We start from the raw sequence: 22,971 nt of genomic DNA, 5'->3' as shown, positions 1-22,971 counted from the left end.
AGGGCAAATAGAACACATCATGTCTTCTTCACTCTCACTTGATCCTAGTGGTATATCCCTGGTGGTGTATGATAGTTGTTCCTTATTATCTGTGTTTATTGTTGAATTTTTTTTGTTTTTTTTTTTTTTGCTTTTTTTTTCAACGAGAGTACATAGTTCAAAGGTTTTGCGAAGCACGAATAAATTAATTCGGGTACTTAACTAAAATATTTTGAGTCACCATGAAAGACATTTCTTACTGTGCTATAAAAGCATCGAGTATCAAAGATTAAATAAGTTTTCTTGAAACTGAACTCAGGTTTTCCCGCCCATATAAGCGCTCATTTTCGATGAAATATATGAACGGCGCTGCATCTTCTTCCTCTTGTCTTGAAGATATGATCTGAGTTGATTTTGTTTTTTACGGAAGCAGGAAGTTTGAATTCGTGGACTCTAATTTAAACTCTAAACATCAATTTCTACTTACAATTTGATTTCAGACATCATTGACAAAGCTCATCGTATTTTCCGAGATAAGATGATGGTCGCATGGTAGTCCCTACGCGAGGAAAGTTTGAATTATACTAATTTTCTTTTCTCCCTCTCTTTCATTTGTCATGTCACGCTATAGGCATTTTCAACCTCAAGTTGAATTAGGATTAAACCTTCTTTCCCTTATTCCCTTTTCGTCACCTCCGGACATTACCTTTCACCCTAAGTGTTTAGCGTAAATTGCTGCAGGCCTTATACTGCGGAAGGAATTCTATCTGACGCACTTAATATTTCTCTTCCATGTGTCGAGCTGAAGCGTTGCCAAAATTCTTCTAATCACGTGCTAACTTTCTGGGAAATTTTCTAAGTTTTTCTTTTGAATTTTTCGGATAATTTTGTTTGCAAAATATGATCCAGTATATTTGAACACTTTAAGGAGAGATATCCAAGTAACGATTAAATTGCGGGCGAAATAAAGTTCACTGGAAAAAAAAACACATTGGATCTAGAGTCCAGACTCTTGAAAACATTGACAAGAAAAAGTACTATTGATTCAATCAGATTTTAGCTTCAATCAAGAGGAAATCCGCTCAAATTAAGAGGCTTGGTTCTTGATTTAAGCTTAAATCTGATTGAATCAAGAGTATTTTTTCTTGTCGATGTTTTTAAGAGTCTGGACTCTCGATCCGATGTGTTTTTTTTTTCCAGTGTTCAACAATTTTCCCGGTAAATTCGTTATTTATTGAAGGAGATACTGCAACGTCTGAAGGCTCATACGGCGTTCTTTCTTAGCATGGCAGTACCGGAGATGGTATTTCCTGCATAGCGCTGTTTTAGCCGAGGGTATGAAAAAAACTTGCCCTCCCTCCAAACCCCTCCTCTTTGGATGTGCCTTAATCCAAACCCGCCAATAAATCCTGCTGCTCTTATTCTTTTTAATTAATTGCCGATTATCGTTATATGTTTATCATTCGGATCAGGTGTGCTAATTGCTCGCCGGCGCCCGGCCCGAGTGGTTGTTTCAATTATGGAACATTGTCGAGAAGCACCTCAAGTACCCACTTAGAGCACACACCACACAACAGTGAGCACGCCCAGTGGTATTACATCTGCGACCGACTATCACGCGACCCTATCACGCAACGAGTGTGTTCGCGAGGTAATCGTGCACCTATTTACCTCCGACCCTCAAAACAGTAAAAACTACAACTTTAATCAGTTAAAATGATCGTAAACCTTCCACAGGCGTAAACAAAACATTTTGCGGTGGGTGTGTCGTGTGTCAGATCCGCTATAACTGTAGAAAAGGACACTTCCGAGGTCAAATTTGAAAAATACTTTGCAATCCCTGCGGAACTGTACTTTTGAGCATCTAAGTTTTCAATCTTCTTTCCATCAAATCAGCGCTTCTTTGACGTTAGGACATATCTCAATTTCCACGCGGGCTGATTGTTGAACTTGATAGACAAAACAATAGACAGAAAAGACATAAGGAGTGGAGGGATCCAGTTGGGTTATGAAGGAGGTTGTTATGGCCCGAGGAGGAAAATGACGGACAAACTACATGAATCGGGTCTCGCATGGGTTGCCGTTAGTTAGTTTATTACTTACCTCCTTTGTCCGTTGCAACCACCCATTAAACTGTCATTTTTGTTCCTGTATACCCATGATAAACACAGAAGAGACTTATTTAAATCGAGACGTGCAAAAAAAGGCGCAAGTCCAAACACTTAAAGGCCCTTTAGCTTTCGTTCTTAATTATATACCGAACATGCCTCATAGATTCTTGGACTTTCGCTTTTTTCGTGAGTTAAAATATTCAATTGAAAGCATTGATTATATTTTGTGACATGAAATCTGCAACATTGGAGAGAGAGATGCGGTCAGCTTTTTGATGACAACATCGTTGAGTGACATAAGTTATGGAGTGGCTCTGCGACAGCTGAACACAGATTTTCGGCCTTGGCCTCTTCCTTTCGACGTGTTAACTAAAACTTAGAGGTCCTATACAAATACTGCCCCAGGATTAGTAGAAGCTAGAAGAGTCCTCGTCCCTCAAAAACGACATTTAAGCGCGGCTGCACGGACGATGGACGCGGCTTGACGTGATAAGTGTGTCCGAATGCTTCGGTCACTCCGTTCGCCCACTACTGGCCAGGAATATTCTTAGTTGCAACGAAATACTTTGGAAAGGAAAAACGGTTTCAAAATATTCTTGTAATGTTTCCGTATGAATATTTCTGTTGAAATATTTTTATCATTATTTTGAGATAATCAAAACATATCGGAGGAAAATATTTAAACTGAAATTATTTCGAACATATCCTTGCAATATCTGAACGAGGTCCAATCTATCGCCGGGAGAAAATATGTAAGCGTTTTGAAAATATTTTAAATTTAAAAAAGAAAATCATAGGGACCCATTGGCCGTGTTACTTTTTGAGACAAATCAGGCCAAAAACGGTATCAGATTTTTTATTCATAGGGTCTTAACATGAGGGACACTGCACGCATTGAAATCTCGAAGAAATCGAGAGGCCGAGGGTGATTGTGTCCCGAAATTGCTTTGAGAAAATAAAATTAATTTTATTTTAGGAGGGATTTTTTTTTCAAACTTGGCAGGTCACCTACACTTGCAGCACATCATTAAATTTTAAATGATCACATGAGCACATTTTTAAATGATCATCATAGGTAACAACAGATTTTTAATAATCATCATCACTACAGTGTTGCCGGTTTTTAATGCAACCCGTTGCACTGGAAAAATAAGTCGCTTGGATCTAGAGTCCAGACTCTCGAAAACAATGACAAGAAAAAATACTCTTGATTCAATCGGATTTTTGCTTGAATCAAAAAGAAATCCGCTTAAATTAAGAGGCTAGGTTCTTGATTTAAGCGAAAATCCGATTAAATCAAGAGTATTTTTTCTTGTCAATGTTTTCTAGAGTCCGGACTCTAAATCCAAACGACTTTTTTTTTCCAGTGTGTAGTTTCTTTACTTGGGTTTTTATTCTGACACGCTCACTCCAGGTAACGTAATAAACCGGACTACAACATTGTAATGATGCTCATTTAAGATCTTTCCGTACCTTTGATGATCATTTGAGCAGCATTATGATATTTTATTTTTACCATGAATCGTACAGTCTACTCTCATTTCATGCTACCGAGCAATTGCCTATGAGAGTGTAAAACTGTGTGCGATCAGACTTAAAATAGTTATCGAGTACTAACTGCACTCATCGTATTCAAATGCGACCATTGCACGAAGATTTGTAGGCGCCACCTGTGTGGAGCTAGTTGTGGACATACTGTACTGCCCATACTGCCGGTTGGCAAGTGCGTAATAAAGTATCCGGTCTGGCGGCATGCATATCGTGGCTCGCCGCGTTTTATTCACCGCTCAACGCAAGTATTTACCTTAGTACTTATCCCTCCATTCATGACTCACCGAGTGCGATCGGTGTGCGGTCGCCGCGTCGCCGATGCTCTTTTCATCAGCCTCAACTTCAACGCAAATATGCAGCGCCCGATAATCTCCACAACTCACAGTTCGCCCCAGAACAGCGTGTTGCCGATTCTCCCACCAAAAGGCGCTATCGTCGCCACCGCTGCTAAATCACGCACTGGTGCTGCCCATAAATACTGCCGTGATAGCGAAGAGAGCAGTACGTATCAAATTTTCGAAATCGAGTTCCCTTCAAAATTCGTCTAATTTCTCTCAAATAAAATCACTGAAATAGATAGAATAGCAAAATTCATCCTATATAAAAACGAGACGTATGAGAAAGCCGTAGGAGCGCAAAAAATGCCGTAGTACAGCCGTAAGTGACATTATTCCTCCAGATAGCTAAACAGCGCTTTCAAGAAAAAAGACACCCTCTTCTGTCAATTTCTAACCTGAATATGTGTTTGCTGTGTGTCTAAAAAGCCACCACGAAAGCATGCAGAAGATAGCACTTACGGCTGTCTTGGCCTAACACCAAAGCCTAACACTAGCCTATTTGAAAATAAATAATACCCTTTCCATGTACTTGAAAAAAAATCGGTTGATTTTTAATCATCCGAACGATTTATAATAGTCACTTGGGTGATTGGCGGCAAGTAGACCAAGAACGGAGGCTTCTTTCGATAGAGGTTTCCGATCAGACGCTTCTGAGCCCGTTTTCTCAAAATTTCATTTTTGCACTTCCTGCTCTCTTCGCTATTACGGCAGAATAGAGTGCCTAAATAGGGGAGTATGGAAGGACATGTCGAAATTTGGAGCTCTTAGGGCCCAAAAGGGTTTATTCAAAATCTAATCCAATTAATACCACTAGACAAGGCACGAATTTCAGCATTCTGATACATATGTCTTAACCAAAATTTCACGTAAAACACGATGCGCACAACGAAAATGACCAAAATCAACTCCTTACGAAGGTATTTAATGATTCTTAATGCGTGAATTCAAACCACCCGCTCATGAAAACTCAATGCTCTACGTAATTCACATCGCGCGCTAAACATTATCATGACAATGTCTGCGATATAAAAATCTGGCAACCTCAATCTTGACGCTTTGGCTCAGCTAAAGCAAATTGCTTATAGTTTGAACAACACATGGTGGGAAATGAACATTGCTAGATTGAGAAGCTTGGTGAATTTGTTGTAGTGCGCGATTTGACTCGCGTAGAGCTTTGAGTTCTTTGTGAAATTCCTCGTAACCAATGTGAAATATAAACGTTAATATCTTCGTTAGGAGTTGCTTTCAGTAATTTTCGTTCTGTAAATCGTGTTTTACGTGAAATTCTTGTTAAGAAACATGCGTCAGATTGCTTAAATTCGCACCTTGTCCAGTGGTGGTGGTGGTCCATTACCAGTTATTAACAAATCCTACCGGATGAGATAAGGTAACTTTTCATTTGTATGATTTGTGGCATTTTATGGGGCTTCCGGGAATACTTGATAATCGGGAGAGCATAGCCAAGCAGAGCGACTGATACATTCACAGATACCTTTCTTCCAAAGCGTGGTGATTGCACGCAGGTGAGCGACCGACCGATACGCTTAAAAAAAAGTCCCGCGAATCGCAAACTTACATTTTTCCTCGTTTATTAGCGAGAGACAACTTAATGTTGGTCCGCGGCGGACAATGGCGGCACGATTGTCTGCTTCGAGGTGGAAGGAAGGTGGGCCGGTCACGGGAAAAGCTAAAACCACCCAACTCCGGTGTGAATACATACGTGTATTCGCGGTTTTCGCTTAGGGCAGGAGTCGAGTAGTCGCAATTGGTCGGGATGGGGCGACGGATAAGGCCGCTCGACCACGAAGGGGGTCCGTCGGTGAGAACGGGGGTCCGACGGAGAGAACGGGGGTCCGCTGTCCCCTTTCCGCTTTTGGTCTTGCAAACGACGACGGCGCGGCGCGCGACGTGTCGCTACATTGTGATTCCTGCTCCGTTTTGTCTTTATATGGCCGAGCAACTCCGCGCCGCGCCGTGTGCGCTGCCCGGCGCGGCAGGTTGCCTCGAATTTTCAGACTTGGGAGTCCGCACAGCACTGGCGCGATGACCACTTTCTAGTGCGGGCTCTTGAAATCGGAAGCTAATGTGACCGGCTTTTTGGATCACCTGGTCATTGGCGGATCAAAGGGGCGACCCACCCACCCCGTGCGATCGAAAAAGAGAAAGGAGACAAGAAGAAGGAACGGAGAAAAGAAAAAGGAAAGACCAGGGCCGGATTTAAGGGGCGGCCCATGGCGGCAAATCTAGGGGGCGGCAAATTTTAAAACAATTTTAAATGTAGGTATAAAAAAATCGGATTTAGAAAAAAAAATTACAAACGAGAAAAGGCGACAAAATCTCCCATTTCCTGAGAGGATAGTAATTTTTAATTTTGTAGTTTTTCAGTAATACAAAAGACAGCACCTTTAACTAGTCGAGTGAAGAGAGGAACCAAACATACAATTTGGCCTGGAACAGCGCGGTTTAGAAAGAAATGATGACGAGGACTTGAGATGAAAATGAGAAGCCCTCGGCGCGGCGGTCGGCATGTAACACCTATTAGCGCCTACAAGACTGCATGAATACTTCACGCATTGCATCGAACACAGTGCGGATTTAATAAAGAATAGATCTATTCGAATAATTCATAAAAATCGGACATTTTTCGACAGTCGCTAAGAATCGTTGCTTCAGACATCGGGCCGTTGTCTTCCACATTCAGCGTCTAATTCCGGCATATCATCGGCAGTATTGTGCACTGGCTCTGGGCAAAGTCTAGAGAGATAACTGTAAGTTTTTAAATTTGTTCGCATTCTTAGGTAGATGTGTTGCCTATGCGCTGAAATTGAAGGCGAGAATCTAGTCGACGATATCAACCAACAGAATCGCATATCGTTCATTGGTTCTGTCAAAGCGTGCAGCAGGTGCGAGGCGACTTTTTTCGAATAGTTTGCTTTTATCGCTCCCCGTTAGATGTGATACTTATCATTATTACTCTTCCTCACTTTTTTCTCTCCTCTTTTTCCCCGTTTTGTTTTTCTCCTCTTATTCTAGTGCCCATTTTGTAATGGCGCCTGGTTCAGCCGCCCCTCATGCGCCACCCTTAATCTGGCCTTGCACTTTAAGAGAGAAACAAATACATGTAAGTTCTTGGCCTCATTAGAGTCCCGTTAAAGGGAGAATTAAGAAAATGCGGCATATGAATGTCACAAACGGGAATGAAGATTACACAAATTGAACTTTTTTCGTTATCTTTGATCAACTCATTCCCAAATTCCTGTCTCCGTTTCCTCTCTCGTTCTATTTGTTCCTTGCCATGCCCCTAATGGAGAATTTGCACGCAATTTTTTTATTGCTTCATCTGAAAGTGCCTAATGAGCTGAGTTCGCAATATTTTTCATAATTTTTTTCTGACATGGGAAATTGGAGAAAAATTGATTTAAAAGTGAGAAAATGCGCCGCCTTGTGACGTCATCTGGCGGCATTTCCCATTTAAACACATGTATTTTAGCAGAATCGGTTATTTTGTCATATCTCCTCTAATAATCGCTCAATTTATGAATCAAGGGTATCTTCGTGTTCAGTTCACTCAGAGGATTCCACTTAAACAGGAAATTCATCAAATTTCAGACCCTTGCAAATTCTCCATTCCCCCCGGTCCATTCCAGTTTATAATCTTTGCAATCGGTGAAAATGTAATCTTTACTTGCGAGAAATACCCAACACAAAATTTTGAGTAGAGGTTACTTGCTATTTTGTAAATTTGGATCTACCGCCGGATGTATCGAAAATTGCAAGAATGACCCACGTGGTCACTATATCCGTCTTTGAAGTCAGGTGTCCATACTAGCTGTCTCAATAAGTGGTTTCTAGATTAATTTGACAACCTCGGTGCAGGAAGTGATTGAACGTGGTGACACTTGGAGAGAGATTAATCCCTGCTCGTCTTAACACATTCCTTCACGTTCAAACTCGGGCTCTATCGCGGCGAGGCGTGCCATGCCTCACTTTTTTCCACGGTAGGTACCTAAGCGCGCCAAACTTTCCGCCACCGTAATCAGCTTTTGCAAAAGTTCTATCTCGATGATAATCAATCTTGAAATGAAAACAATCGACAGAAAGTCGATCTTAAAACGAAATAATTGACCGTGTTTAGCAGAAAAGCACCAAGCCACATCAGCTATGGCCACATTTGACTGGGCAATTTAATTTTTCACAAGAGAGCGTTTGTGCGGATTCCTTTGAAAATTTTGAGGAATTCGCTTCACACTGTGCAAAAAAATTCACTGGAATTTAAACAAAAAGCCGCACGACCGTTTCACGTAAAAAATTATTGCCTTGTTAAATATTGCAATAGCTGATTTGGCTTGTATTGGTTCCTTCCTGCTTAACGTCGAACCGACACTCATCGTAGTTGAGCAGCTAATTATATTTTTACTTTTTATTTAGTTTTTCAGATGCAGAGGCAATTTATATTTATATAGAAATAATTTAGGCAATAGAATTTTGTATTTAAAGAAAAAAATTAAAATTTTACCTAATTGAGGGGGAAACTTTTAGAATTTTGGTAGTGACACGGTGATCATCGGAGGTCATCTGTGCAGCACTCGGAAAGTGTTTCGGGATTAAGTTGTAGATTTTGCGTCCTCTAATGTATAGACTGAAGCAGCTGACAAGAATGTGTTGCACCGAGATTGTTGCTTATGAGGCACCTGACAAGGTATAAAAATTGAAACATTTCAATTAAGATATCGATGGCAAAACGACGTACCTATCTCCTTTGCGGTGTTTCAAAATCTTCGCTCCTACCTTATTTTTTCAAAGGGTATCTTTAATTGCCACCGTATTTTTCTGCCATGGGGCATTATAATTCGCCTTGAAGTAGGCCGCGGTATCATTATTTTCTGATTTTCAGAATCTCTCCATATTCTTGACCCTAACTCGTCTTAGGAGGAGCATGAAAACAGATGCATCGAATTTCATCGATTTATTTTTGCTGTTTGCTGAGAGATTTATTTTAATATGTTTACGCACCTGCGTAATTCGGCAGCAAGGGCTGTTTGGAATGCGAAGCATAATATGAAACATCTGAGTGAGGGAGGGAGGGATGAATAAGAAAAAATAAGTTGCGCCTCCTGTTTCGACAGAAACTTTTCAGGAGTTTAGAGTTGTTTGGAAACAAGTTGCCTCCAGAGGATTTTCACAGCTCCCTCTGCTCATGAGAGAACCAACTTGTTTGAAATGGGGGTAAGGTTCAATTTCAGGCTGGGATTAATCTGCTGGGAGCCAAGGCCCAGTTTTGCCTACTTTGTGTCAAACTGGAACTTTGAATGCTTTTTTAGGAGCCGGTGAGGCTAAAACAATAATATTTCTCCAAACATTAGAGATGGTTTTAGATTGTTGGAACATCGAGAAACTAAAAAACTTATACCTAACCTTACTACTAACTAAACTAACCTAAATATAGTTACAATCTTGCGATTTTCATGAGTTTTTTTTTTTTAGAAAACCTTCAAAAGGCGCACAGGCAGATTCAGACACCTTGGGCGGGGGGGGGGGGGGGGGGGCAAAAGGAGGTCTGAGGGTCCCCCCGGACAATTATTAAATTGCTGGAGCATCTGATATGCAGTTTGGGTCAATTTCGTCATGAATAATTACCAACTGTAAACGTCTTTCCCAGAGCCGGATTTACCTACTTGCCGCGCATGGGCCGCCTGTATTTTGCCGCCCCTTCTCATTCGTTTTGAAACATCAATAAAAACCATCAAGTAAACGTGCTGGAAGGGGAGGGGTGCATAAGACGCGTTTCCTCGTGTTGGACACATTTTTTGGGAAAGCCCTGCCAACACTACTAGCAAAAGTTGACGGAACTTTGCGCGAAAGTTAAGTTCCGTAAACCTATCCCTGTGTGGACGAGGCCTTCCGTTTATCAGAGATGAACGAAATAATTTTGAAAGAACAAACAGAAATGTGGTTTAATGATTTTAACTTCCGCCGCCACGCCGCGCAGACTGCACTGTGTTTGGCGCAATGCGTGAAGTATTCCACCAGTCTTGTAGGCGCTGTACATTTCACGCCGACCGCTGCTGAACGCACTGTGTTTGACGTGCTGTCTTTTTTCCCTCTTTGTTTGGGGCCAGATGGAGGAGAGAGCATGCCATAGTGGTCCGCTGGATGAATCCAAGTAACTGACCCATTTTGCGCTCTCAAATGGAATCCTCAGTATTCAGAGATCGCCGTCAACAAGATATTACGGCAACCTTGACACCGCACTGCCGTGCTAAGGAAAAACGCCGTATAAACATGCGAGAGTTGCCAAATTTCCTTCGATAAAATGTTTATTTTTAAGGAAAGCTATGAATGCTTTCTCTTGACATTTTAAGGAACTTCAGGTGAAATCGCGGACAAAATTACCCGAAAAATGATAAGGAAAATATTCATAAGTTTACCAGGAAATTCGTGTTTTATCAAAGGAGATTTGGCAACGATTGAAGGCTCATACGGCGTTTTTCCTTAGCACGGCAGAGCTATCAACAGTACTGCCGTGTTGAGGAAGGACGCCATATGAGCCTTCAGCCGTTGCCAAGTTTCCTCCGATTAAACCCGAATTTACTGGGAAAATTGCGAATATTATATTCTAAAATTTTTAGACAGTTTTGTACGAAATTTAATCTGAAATATCTGAAAATTTTTAAGGAAAATGTGCATGAATGTTATCATAAAAACATATTTTATCAAGGGCAATTTGGCAACTCTCGAATGTTCATACGGCGTTCTTCCTTAGCACGGCAAAGTAGCGCCATGCCATAACAAAAAAGTTACGAAACTCAATTCGGCGAGGATCCCGTAGTTAAAAAGTTAGCTCGGATGGTTATTTTTTCCAAGTCATCGCCATGAAAAAAACTCGGTTCGTGACATTAGACATTACAGTGTAAGATGATTATTAGAATGCTACGGGATCGAATCTGGAGCGAGACGGAGGCGCGGTGCCGGTAATTAAGTGAGCGAGAAAGATTTAGCGCCGAACGGCAAATATTTGAACTTCTCCGGCGACTTCATTGTAATCGAGCGTCGTCGCCAACGTCGTCTCAACGGGAGCAGCTGCGAGCCGCGAACGTGCCGCACATATCCCGTCGGCTAGTGACCTATAGACGTCGAGTTTTATTTACTTTTCGACGTCGGTTCCCGATCCGGCTGAAAGGTTTAACGACCGCCCCCCCGCCCCCTCCACGGCTCCTTTCGCTGTACGTTTAAAATTAACTGCACCCGTCATTTTAATATCGGCTAGGAGCTTTCATTCTGATTGAATTGCGAATTTGAATTCTCGTTTGGGAAATTTCTTTCCTCTAGTTTCCTGAAGTTTTCAATGTAGAGGCTCTTTATATCTACGTAAGAGACCCTCTACTGGCAGGGCCGGGTTAAGGGGGTGGCCACATGGGCCGCGGCGGCCGCGGCCCATGGCGGCAAATTTTGCAATCTTTTTTAAATTTAGGTATGAAAAAAATCGGATTCAGAAAAAAAATTATCAATGAGAAAAGGGGACAAAATCTCTCTTTCCTGAGCGTATAGGAATTTCTAATTTTGTCGTTCTTCAGTGATACAAGAGACAGTATCTTTAGGTAGTCGAGGTAAAAGAGGAACTAAACACGCAATTTGGCCTGGAGCTCAGCGTAGAGAGGAATAATGACGAGGACTTGAGATGAAAAGGAAAAGCCCTCGGCGCGGCGCGGCGGTCGGCATGTAACACATATTAGCGCCTACAAGACTGCATGAATACTTCACCCATTGCGCCAAACACAGTGTGGTTAGGAGCGGTTGGCGTGAAACGCAGAGCGCCTACAAGACTGCAGGAATACTTCACGCATTGCGCCAAACACAGTGTGGTTAGGAGCGGTTGGCGTGAAACGTATGGCGCCTACAAGACTGCATGAATACTTCACGCATTGCGCCAAACACAGTGCGATCAGCGCAGCGCAGCGGCGGAAGTTAAAATTATTAAACCATAATTACGTTTGTTCTTTCATAATTTTTTGGTTCATTCTTATAAATGGAGGACCTTGTCCACACAGAGATAGGTATACGAAACTTAATTTTCGTGCAAAGTTCCGTGAAATTTTGCTGATAGTGTTGACAGGGCTTTCCCAAAAAATGTATCCAACACGTGTAGGTAAACGCGTCTTATGCACCCCTCCCCCTCCGGCACGTTTACTTGATGGTGCACCTAGTGCACCACACTCAAAACTTTTGGTCTCTTAGCCCGGAATGAATGCTCGGTTTACGGCCCGTTAGCAAGGCTTTCATAGCCGGAGCTTTTCTTTCAGTGCACGTATCTCTCTACTGCAATGTTTCAAAAATTTCGCCCCTATTTTATGTCTTCAAATAAGAACAAGTCAACTTTATAGCTTGAAATTTATACAGAGTACTCAGTTAACAAAGAAAAAAAACTCAAGAAGTTTTCAAGTAATTACCTTGGATAGTTTTCCAAGGAAAAAATAAAGTATCGAGGAAGTCTGCAACGCCGGAAACAGGGATACGTGGTTCCGACTTAGGTTATCTGTCTGTGACGAAGCCAGGCAAAGTATGGCGTACGGTGGGGGAAACCAAAGCTCGGACGGATTAGTTCTGCATCATTTGGCGCAAAGAACGCCCAAAATTCGGCCCTTTTGACAGCATTTCAAAGTTTCAGGACGAAAACGGGGTATGCGAGAAAACCGCTGTTTTGGCCGGCGCTGCGCTGTTGTCAGTCTGGGGAACGATATCAAAAGTGGCGGTAACCTCCCCCGGTCGAGTATAATGACTTACTAAAGTCCCGGAATAAAAGGGGGGCAGACACTCTTAGCCATGCTTAACTCCCAAAGTCTGAACTTTTTCACCCGCGTATCATGAATAATACAAATTATGATTTGAAACTTTGACCTAATGGTCGGACCTAATGATGAGTAAGCTATCCATAAAATTTCTAGAGTGATTGTTAAGAATCTACTCGCGCGTGCTGCATACAATTTAAAATGCCTCACATATTCCTCTACCGCATGAGGTACAACTATGTTAAAATTACGACCACAAAAGGGAAGGCATGTTAAGTGCAGCTCAATAATTGAGCTGAGCCTGCACGATTATTTCATCATCTCGGGAGAAGATCAGCTCACGAATAATCGTGCATTGATGGTGAATATTGCAGTGCGGTGTCCGCACTAATTAATTAAAACTTAATTTTGAAAGGTATTCGGCTTGTTTAAAAACTTATCTCAAGGCTCGACCCAGGTGAATAATGCACTGAGGTACATCCAAATACAATTTGAGGGTTTTACTCTTTCTTTTTCAAAAATTGGTTTTTCATTTTTCCCTTTGATTCCAGCTTCAAATTAAATTTAAAGTTGCATACGTAGAACATACACGCATTCCGCTTATGTAGGATTCAACTTTGATTCTTTCACAGCTAATTTTAGGGAAAATTAGAAACTTTTGTCACGTTAGCATTGCCGACAGAACTTGTAAACATTTGACGAGAAGATCGAGAGGTAGTATTACATAAAGCCTCACGTACGGAACAATTTAACAACAATTTGGTCTCATTTATCCTGAAAAATAAAAGTGACTCACTTTAATTGAACGCCTCGATGAACCCGACTGAGTGATATTTAACAGTCGAGTTCTTTCTTTCTTAAAGAGCGGAGTCAAGTTTGACGGTAGAACCTCAATATTTCACACACGTGCAGCATATTTTGCGGTTTGCTGGTTTGAAGGCGCTTAGTTCCTAGTCTCGCGGATGCTAGAATACGACGGAGCATTTGCATGATAATAGATTAATATGATGCGGCTACGTTGAATAAAATATTGATGGTGAAATGTCTAACCCACTGCCCTATCTATCATATTTTTATTACAATACAAATAGAAATTGGATGTCTGATTTTTAAAGGATTTCCTTCGTGCAGAAAAAAAATAATGGACCTTTGCACGGCTTCAATCGCTTACTCAGTCAAAAAGTATTACCTACGTAAGCCCTTTTGCCAGCAAAACGGTCAACATATTGTAACAAGAGAGGATAAAAGATCATCGACTGAAATTTTCTTAAAATACATGAAGATGGGCTTTAATTTAAAAAATTATCTAAAAGAATTCTGCGGTCTGCATGTTGAAATTGATAGACGAAGCGATGAACAAGGAAGACATTAGGAGTATGGAGCGATCCTATTGGTCGAAATGGGTGGTTCATATAGACTAAGGGAGAAAATTATGGACTAACTAAAGGATACTTTCCTCCTTTGTCCACAGCAACCACCTGCTTTAACCAAAAGGATCCCTCCATATATTTTTTGTCATCTTAGTCTATAGCTCTGTCTACCAATTTCAACAATCAGCCCGCTAACAGAGTATCGTCAAAGACAGTGGTTTATATGGATTGCATTTTGCAAAAAGGAACCACAAGCATTCCAGTGTCGCTAAGATTGTGCAACTTTTTTTACCTTGCAAATAGGAACTGATCATCTAAAAAAGTTTTATCTTTACTCTCTATAAATCATTAATTTAAGGCAAAAATCACGTTTGTAAATTTAATTTTTGTCATGATGTCTGTAATTTTTTTGCAAAGAATTTAAGTTGTTCAATCCTAGCAACATTGGAATGCTCTTGGTTCCTTTTTACAAAATGCAATCCATATATCCCGCTCCCTTCAATCGAAACCTAAACGCGTCATAGAACTGATTGTGAGGAAGATACACCTATAATAAGGAACCCCACAATATTGGCTCATAAATGAAATCCTTGCAGGGTGAAAAATGAAGGAGGATACATTCATCATGTGTCTATAAAATTGAGCAGGGGACCTACCTTCATCTCTGGATGCGAGGAGTTTTTCGAAGTATTCAGCTGCGAATCGGTAGATATCGACCGGCTGCTCCCTCAAAACGGCTCCAGCAAGACCCTCCAGCAGCGACTCCAAGCCCAGAGGTATGTTCACGCGATACTTGGAGTTCATCGGAACCATCTGAAACAATAAATAAGAGAGGTAAATACTACGAAACACGGAGAAAAGGAAACTCGGAACCATCTGAAACAATAAATATGAGAAGTAAATACTACGAAACACGGAGGAAAGGATCATGTCTGCACAGGAAAAAAAACACATTGAATCTAGAGTCCAGACTCTTAAAAACATTGACAAGAAAAAGGACTCGTGACTCAATCAGATTTAAGCTTAAATCAAGAAACAAGCCTCCTAATTTGAGCGGATTTCCTTTTGATTAAAGCTTAAATCTGACTGAATCAAGAGTTTTCAAGAGTCTGGACTCTAGATCCAATGTGTTTTTTTTCCAGTGTGTAGATTCAATTATTTTGTTACCTGCTTCACAGAGAGAAATTTGAACACAAAAGTTTGGTTAATACGGTGCACTAAAATCAACACGAAAGTGTTGTTTTGTGTTTCACTTCCTATATTATCCAAAAGTAACACAAGAACACAAATATTTGATCAGCGTTTTCGTATTAACCGAGAAAGACGATAGAGTTTATTACTTTTTTGGTACAACCAACGAGTAGGTTTAAGAGTAGGTATTACTTTTTTGAATGCAGGCTGAGAGGTTCTTCAGACAGTTAAAAAAGAAAATTCCACTTTTACAAAAATCCCGAGCAAGACCGTTGGCCATTATTCTTTAAAAGAATGAAACATGAGCAGTTTGCAATGTCACAGTTTGAGATGCGTATTTTCCGACTTAAGCCATGCATAATATTTCGCCCCCTGGGGATTTAATGGAACCGTGCTCCTGATAAGGACTAGAAATATACCGCATCGTTTTTAGAGCAATTCAGTGGCATCTCAAGGTTTGCGTTGTCCTAAGCAAATATTGAATAATGACTCTACGGGGGAGTTCTGGAATGAGAATAGGGAAACTGAGTAATTTCGCTGATTACAGCATTGTGTTTTAGTGGTCGAAATTTGTAATTTAGCATAGAATAATATGATCTGTCCAAACGCAAATCTCCTAGGTTCAATATTAACAATGATTTTGCCCCTCAATAAACGTGGACTTTGAAAGTCATTCGCCGTTGTATTGTAAGTGCCGTGGTTCCTTCTAATTTTAATTTATACAATAATTTATCAATAGTGCACACATTTGCATTGACTATTATAAATGCATCCCTGATATAATGAAAAGCATGATTTTCCCCTCTTGCGGCAAATGATACCAATCGCCGTGTTTTGCGCAGGACAGATTTACATGCATTGGACGGAATACACTACATTTTCCTGCCATAAAAGTTTTAATTATTGAAGCACGATTCCTTAGTGACACAAATTTCCTGCATTAAAGGAATGAAAAGGAAGAAGATCCTATCGCATTCCATTTGTGTTCAAAGGATACAGCATTACGCGAGCGAAACACGAAGGTGACGAGATGCCGCAAAGACAACGCCTGGGATGCAACTATTCGAGCTCCATGGATGCCCGTGTTGCATATTCAATAGTTTGAAGGCGCTCTAGCTTTTTTTAACGTCTCTTTCTCGCTCTCTCTCTCTCTCTCTCTAAATGCCAACGCTTAGATGCAATTATTTGTGCCGTATGGATGCCCGTGTTGTAAATACAATAAATAAAGGTGTTCTGACTTTCTAATTAGCAAGATCTCTTTTTTATCGTTTTTTTTTTCTTTGTAGCAACGAATGTGTACACCTCATGTTCTGTGGATACTAGTTTTGCATATGCTCTTAATGAGCGCGCCTTAACTTTCTTTACGCCTCTTTCTCTCTCGCTCTCTTACTTCATGGCCTGTATGCAACTTTTCGTGCTTTATGCTGTAAGGAAAAACACCGTATGAACATTCGAGAGTTGCCAAATTTCTCCGGATAAAACATGTATTTTTGACGAAAGTAATGCATATTTTTCCTTGAAATTTTCAGATACTTTAGATTAAATTGCGTACAAAATAATCTGAAATATTGAAAGAAAAATATTTACAATTTTCCCAAGAAATTCGTATTTTATCAGAAGAAATTTGTCAACACCTGAAGGTTCATACGGCGTTTTTCCTTAGCACGGCAGTATGGATGTCCGTGTTACATACATATAAACTAAAATGAAAGGAAAATGGCGGTCCACTAGTAAACGGACACGGGATGTAAAACGGCCCTCTCATTTACCACCCTCTAAGTAATAAGTATAATGGGGTACTACAGCTGACGAATGGCTTTCTCAACCCTGATACAGTCTTTGGTCGAAGTAGCTAATGAGGAAAACCACTTAGAATTCCTTTTGAAAGCTATTAGAGTGTAATTTTCTTGGAGGAAAAAACTAATTATATTTAACTAAACGACAAAAATTGGAAACTGGAAGGAATGTAATTAAAAATGATGATTACTTTAATAAAACACACCCACCTTAAAACATTTATCTCTAAAATCTGATGCAGATGCTTCAATTTTGGTACTTGTTTACTGTCAAGAAAAGAGATGATTGAAAAGTAAAGTTATACGCAAAAAATAAATTAAGTAAAAATTCGCAGTTATAACGTCTTTATGAATTTTATTTCCTGCGTAAGGGATTTTTCTTGCCAGTTTGAAGCAAAAAATTTAAAATAAATTCGATGATATACCCGGCGCGTAAGATAATAAATTGTTAAATGAAGAACTGTCATACTTGAACTTATGTGTGTGAAGGGAATCTTTGATTTTATTTGATTTTCACCAAACTTTCACCATTTTATTCACGAAAAAAACACCTTACTGACAATCGAAGAGATAAAATGTTTTCATCTTATGGCGACAACTCATACTGTCTTATCTAATCTTGTTCTACTTCTAAGACATCAAAATTGGCTCGTTCAGACGGACCATAGTGACGGAGCAAAAAATGTTTTACGATGTAAAATGAAATCATATTTCCGTCTCTGAAAATGCAAAGGGCATGACTAGGAAGTTGATTCGTGCTTCAATCGAGTTCATTTCACTGTCACGTAGAAAAACGGAAGTAGGCGCCAGAGCATCTGCGCTTGAATCCGAAACTTCACTAACAGGTTCTGTGACACGTTATCGTCCTTCGTAATTGGAATGCACTGCGCAGTGGGAAAATGTGCCGTTTTGCGAACTTTAGCCGGAGGCTGATATGAATGTGGGTTCAGAGACTTCAGGCAATAACAACAAAAGTACAGTGGTCTTTTCGAAAGCAATAAAAGAATTGCTTCAGTGACTTTTCCGGTTAATTAATTCATACATCTCTCCGGTAAATTCACTGAAAAAAATAATATGCTGTTTTAGCACCTAGGTATGATGTCAAAAATGTGTCTGTTGATTCCAAGATGCTGTCATTGCTGCCCTCGCAGTTAACTTTACATCCTGTGAATGCTAATTCACCTGCGTGGGCAATCAAGGCAGCATCATAGGATCACCAGACACATTTTTGACATCCTAGGTGCTAAAACAGCATACCATTTTTTTCAGTAAAGAGGCTCCTAAAATGTTGGTAATTTCAAGAAATATGAGTTTAAAGTGTACAAATTTTACTAGGTTTTACGGCTCAAAAAAAAGGTGAGACTAATAATTTGGAGCTGAAGTTTGAGGGTTGGGAGGGGGGGGGGTGTCAATTCTTACTTTGAACCACGGAAGATTGTAATTAGAACTTTCTAAAAAAAATTCTAAAAGACATAAAACTTACGAGAGAAAATTAAATGACATCCAATGCAGCTGGGGTAGTTCTGGTTAATTTAACCACCACATCTGTGAATTAATCGTCTATTTTTAGAAGACACTGTGTAGGACCAAAGTTACACGCGTTAAATTTACCAATGGCGTTTTTTGCAGTGACGAAAATATAGAACTGTCGCTCCTACGCACACACACACACACCAAAAAAAAAAAAAAAAAAAAAAAAAAAAAAAAGTGGAAGGGAATTGTTATTTTTATAACGTTATCATTCATTTAGCAAATAGAGATGCTTCAGTACAAAAGCAAAGCTAGCATCAAAATCTACAGGTTGTAATTTGAAACAGTTTGCTGCGCGACATGATTAGTATCGACCACAACACACGAATCCTCAATCAGATAACTATGTTCACTCGAAAGATGTTCCCTGCATGGCCTACCTCGAGAATTGAAGGCAAAATAGCAGTGAGCGCAACCGTAAGCCTGAACACGCCATAGGATTAAAATCACCGTGTCTACTAAAACACGCTGGCTAAAAATCAGTACTTTAAGTACTTTTTCAGTACATTCTCAAGAAATTCAGTACCTCCTCGACAGAAAATTTCAGTACTTTTTCAGTACCTCCAATTGACGAAATTCGAAAAACTTCAAAAATTCGAATTCCTCGCTCGAATTGCGACAAAAATGATAAAAATTCCGGACCTTCTCGCGAAACTCCGCACTTTTTCAATAATTCCGGACCGCCCTTAAAAAATCAGTACTATATCCGGGCTTGTAGACACCCTGAAAATTTACTCTTACCTCGAAAATGAAAATGAAATCGAAGGAAAGTACAAAATTTGAAAACTAACCCATCTGCCGAGCCCCGGAGAAGAAAAGCGGTGGTGTTGAGCCCGTGGTGGCACCGTGTGATTGTGAGAGCCGGCAGGCTCATCGCGGCCGACCCTTGTTGGTCGTTCCGCACGACAGTTTTTATTGGGGTTCCGAAAGGTTGACGGTGCAAGGCACGGCACGGTTGTATTTAAGGCAAATCGATAAGCGAGAGAGCAACTCAACACATCGATTCGCCCTTGTTTTAGACGTTGACCTTTTTGAACCGCACCTGATTCGCGGAACATGTAAATCCGCCCGTTCCTCCTCGTCTAGTTTCCGTAACATGTTTTTACGGAGCTGCCCGAGACAATGTTAACAGGAGAAGAAAGAGGGGAGAACACGGGATGAAAGGCTAAAATACGGCGATAAAAAATTCGAAACGTTTCGATTCAAAACTGAGTCATTTCCAGTCGTAAAATAAACTAAAAATTAAAAAGTATCGAAGAAGAATAAGAGGAAGGAAAACCCTGAGACCTCCAAGGCTGAAATACAACAATAAAAAGCCAAAGACGTTGCGACTCAAAACCGAGCCATTTTCAGTCGGAAAATTATCTAACAATTAAAAAATCGAAGAAAAGACCTAAGACCTCAAGCCTAAACCTGAGACCACAACCTGAGGTCTCAGGTTCTTTCTTCGATATTTTTAAATTTTTATTTAGTATACTTTCCAACAGAAAATTACTTAGTTTTGAGTCGAAACGTTTCGGGTTTTTTATTGCTGTATTTTAGCCGTTTTCTCCGTATTTCCCTGTAATATGTTTTGACACCGGGACTTTAAAACACCAAATTAGCGGTGGTAAATTTTCGTTTGACTGAATAATTTAGCTCAATTGTTATTTCAAATGGTTAAGAAATGAGAGGTACGTACAGTCATTCCTGAAGTTCCACAACCCATGTAGCATAGACTGCAATAAGAGCGACTACATGCGGTGAAATGATTGCTACTGTAATGGAATGTTATGTATGTTGCCTATCTCCTAATTGAAGGAGCCCCACATTTTGAGATTTTGCAATTGAAGTGGACTGTGATTTTACTTGTGTTTCAAATCGACATAAAATCTTACGATTGGTTGACTTACGCCTAACTATATTTCGACATTCGTTCTGAAAAACATTTCATGTAAATTATGCTTAGGAGAACTTATGAACAATTAAGAACAAGAATATGAAAGTCTCTGTGATTACAGGAGGAAAGGGGGAAAAAATACGGTGGTGCTTCACATTAAGAGGAGATTATACCGATAAGGGTAAGCATAGGACCATTATTTGGATTTCTTGGCGTCCATACACTGTACAGAGATGAATATATTTTTAGCAGTACATAATATGTGATACGGATGTCAAACATGACCTCGACTCGATTTTTCAAAAATTATTCAAATCCCTCACATGTTACCAGTCATAAAAAAGTCTCATAAGTTTTTATTGTTGGCCCCCCCCCCCTTCCATGTTTGTTTCCAAACGTCAACCCTAAGCAACAAAATTCAGTCTCAAATCCCTTTTCACCCGCCTTCAGCAGTGCAATGTGCATGGGTGCGTGATACATAAATACCTCTTTATCATAGTTCGAAAATATAACGGCGAGTTCTTCATAGTATTAGTCTCATATTTGTCTAACAAGTTATATTAGGCATCTGAGTAGGTAGGCATAGGAGAATAACAGTGGCGTGGCGTGAATTGCGATATATCGATTGTTGTGCCATTTAAACCTATGAAAAAAGATCGATTATCAGGGTGTTCGCAGCGAACACCTTGGTAATCGATTCTTTACCATAGCTTCAAATGGCGAGATATCGATAATCGATTATTCACGCCACGCCACTGGAGAATAAGATACCCTTGAAAAGAGCAATCACCTCTGCAACCCGCCTTAAATGCTGGGAGCGTTAACGACGTAATCTGTTACGTGCGTTAGCCCTAGACATTCAACTTCAAGCGCAAAACAATGTCACACGCAGTTACACAACCGAACAAGTGCAAGTGCAATTTGCGGCAACGGTCCGGTGGCGGTGGCTGAAGCCGCTGCAACATGCAGCAGGCAAGTGAGACGCTGCTGAACGGCTGCAGCCCGCAGTGCATTTACGGGTAAGCGAACGAGGAACCTTGACCTGAAATCAGGTGCCTTAGACCTGGGATCACGGCTGATCTGGATGCACCTCTCAGACGTAGCTTCTCGTGTGATGCGACGCACAATGGTTGAGCGACACTGGTTCGAATCCTTATTTCCCATCATAAGGCCCATCATGAAATTTTCAATGGATTTCCGTCCTCATACCTACTCTTTTATTTTATTCTTGATCCTCTAGGGATCTTAGCAGTCCAAAAGGCGGATCTAGAGAGGTCCTGAGAGTGGAACTTGGGTGTCACAGGGCCCTTAAATTTTAATATTTGTGGGCCCTGTTGACCTGCACCCCGGGGCACCCCTGAGCACTAACCCGGCCCTGACCTAAAGAAGTAGGTCTAACGGCAGCACTTAGATTTTTGGTAGGTGACTAATCTACGTCCGAAGGTAAAGTCGGTACTCACCCTTAAATCTAGGTCGTTTTTCTGTGCTGTCCCGGTCAGTGCAACTACAAAGAGAAAAACTGATCATGAGCAACCTACGACACTCTGCCTTGCAATTTCAGAAAATATACCGGTGTATATTGCAAGATTCGCGACGGTCGACGGCAGCCACTGGTTTTGTCCACGCTCAACACTCATGAAAAGTTCCCGAGGTTGTGGCCATAATGGTGGAAAACATGATTTATAATAGCCCACCTAGGTATTCCGGGTTATTGTGCATACATTGATGAGACTGAATCAAACCCCTGGTAAAAATTGGTGATAGGAGCTGCGTTTCAAAATACCATAGGAGTTCTTATAGCCGACTAAAGAAGGCTATTGAGAATCATATAGCTGGCTGTAGAAAGCGGAGCAAATCATACAACCGGGCTATACGAACCTATAAAAAAGTATACAGTCGCGCTATAGTTCCTATCGCCGGGCTTTACACTTTATCGCCATTGGCTATAAAAGGCTATTAAAAATTGTGTAGAAATTCGTGTGCTTTGGAAATCATTAAGTTTGATACGGAACTACCTTAATATTCACAAAACACACATTATATTTTCCTTTAAAACATATTTTTTTTTTCATCAATTGAAATGAGAATAATCCATACAGAGTGTGCAAACATTTCAAAATCATGAGTTGAAAAACGCTGACTCCACGAGATTAAATATTAGATTAGAGCCTAACACAAACGGAGCGGCGACGCACTGGCGCCTACAAACCTAACAGGGATACTTCACGCATTGCGCAAGCGCGCATTGACGCCTACAAACCTAACAGGGATACTTCACGCATTGCGCAATGCGTGAAGTATCCCTGTTAGGTTTGTAGGAGCCAATGCGCGTTTCGCACTCTCTGCCCACCCGCCGCGCCGCAGCGTGCCACGGCGTCTGTAGCAACTATTTCACACCAGAGGTATTGCACAGTATCATAAAAAATTGAAGGCGCTCCAA

The 22,971-nt window shown here is 40.7% G+C and overlaps 1 protein-coding gene across 3 annotated transcripts in view; it reads right to left on the bottom strand.

Moving 5' to 3' along the window:
• The window catches only part of LOC109034296 (uncharacterized), a 230,654-nt gene extending 210,929 nt beyond the window's left edge, over positions 1-19,725 (bottom strand). The window contains exons 1-2 of one of the 3 annotated variants that reach the window (XM_072299408.1): positions 19,444-19,725; positions 14,792-14,948 (exon numbers count right to left, since the gene is read on the bottom strand). In XM_072299408.1, coding sequence (XP_072155509.1) covers positions 14,792-14,948; positions 19,444-19,710 — 424 coding nt within the window. In that variant the 5' untranslated portion in view covers positions 19,711-19,725. The other 2 variants (XM_072299410.1, XM_072299409.1) reach the window with 2 other exon arrangements.
• Between the last annotated feature and the right edge of the window lie 3,246 nt (positions 19,726-22,971).

This window comes from Bemisia tabaci, chromosome 4 (assembly GCF_918797505.1).
Source record: "Bemisia tabaci chromosome 4, PGI_BMITA_v3".
NCBI classification, from domain to species: domain Eukaryota; kingdom Metazoa; phylum Arthropoda; class Insecta; order Hemiptera; family Aleyrodidae; genus Bemisia; species Bemisia tabaci.
This window is presented reverse-complemented; position numbering and strand designations above follow the sequence as displayed.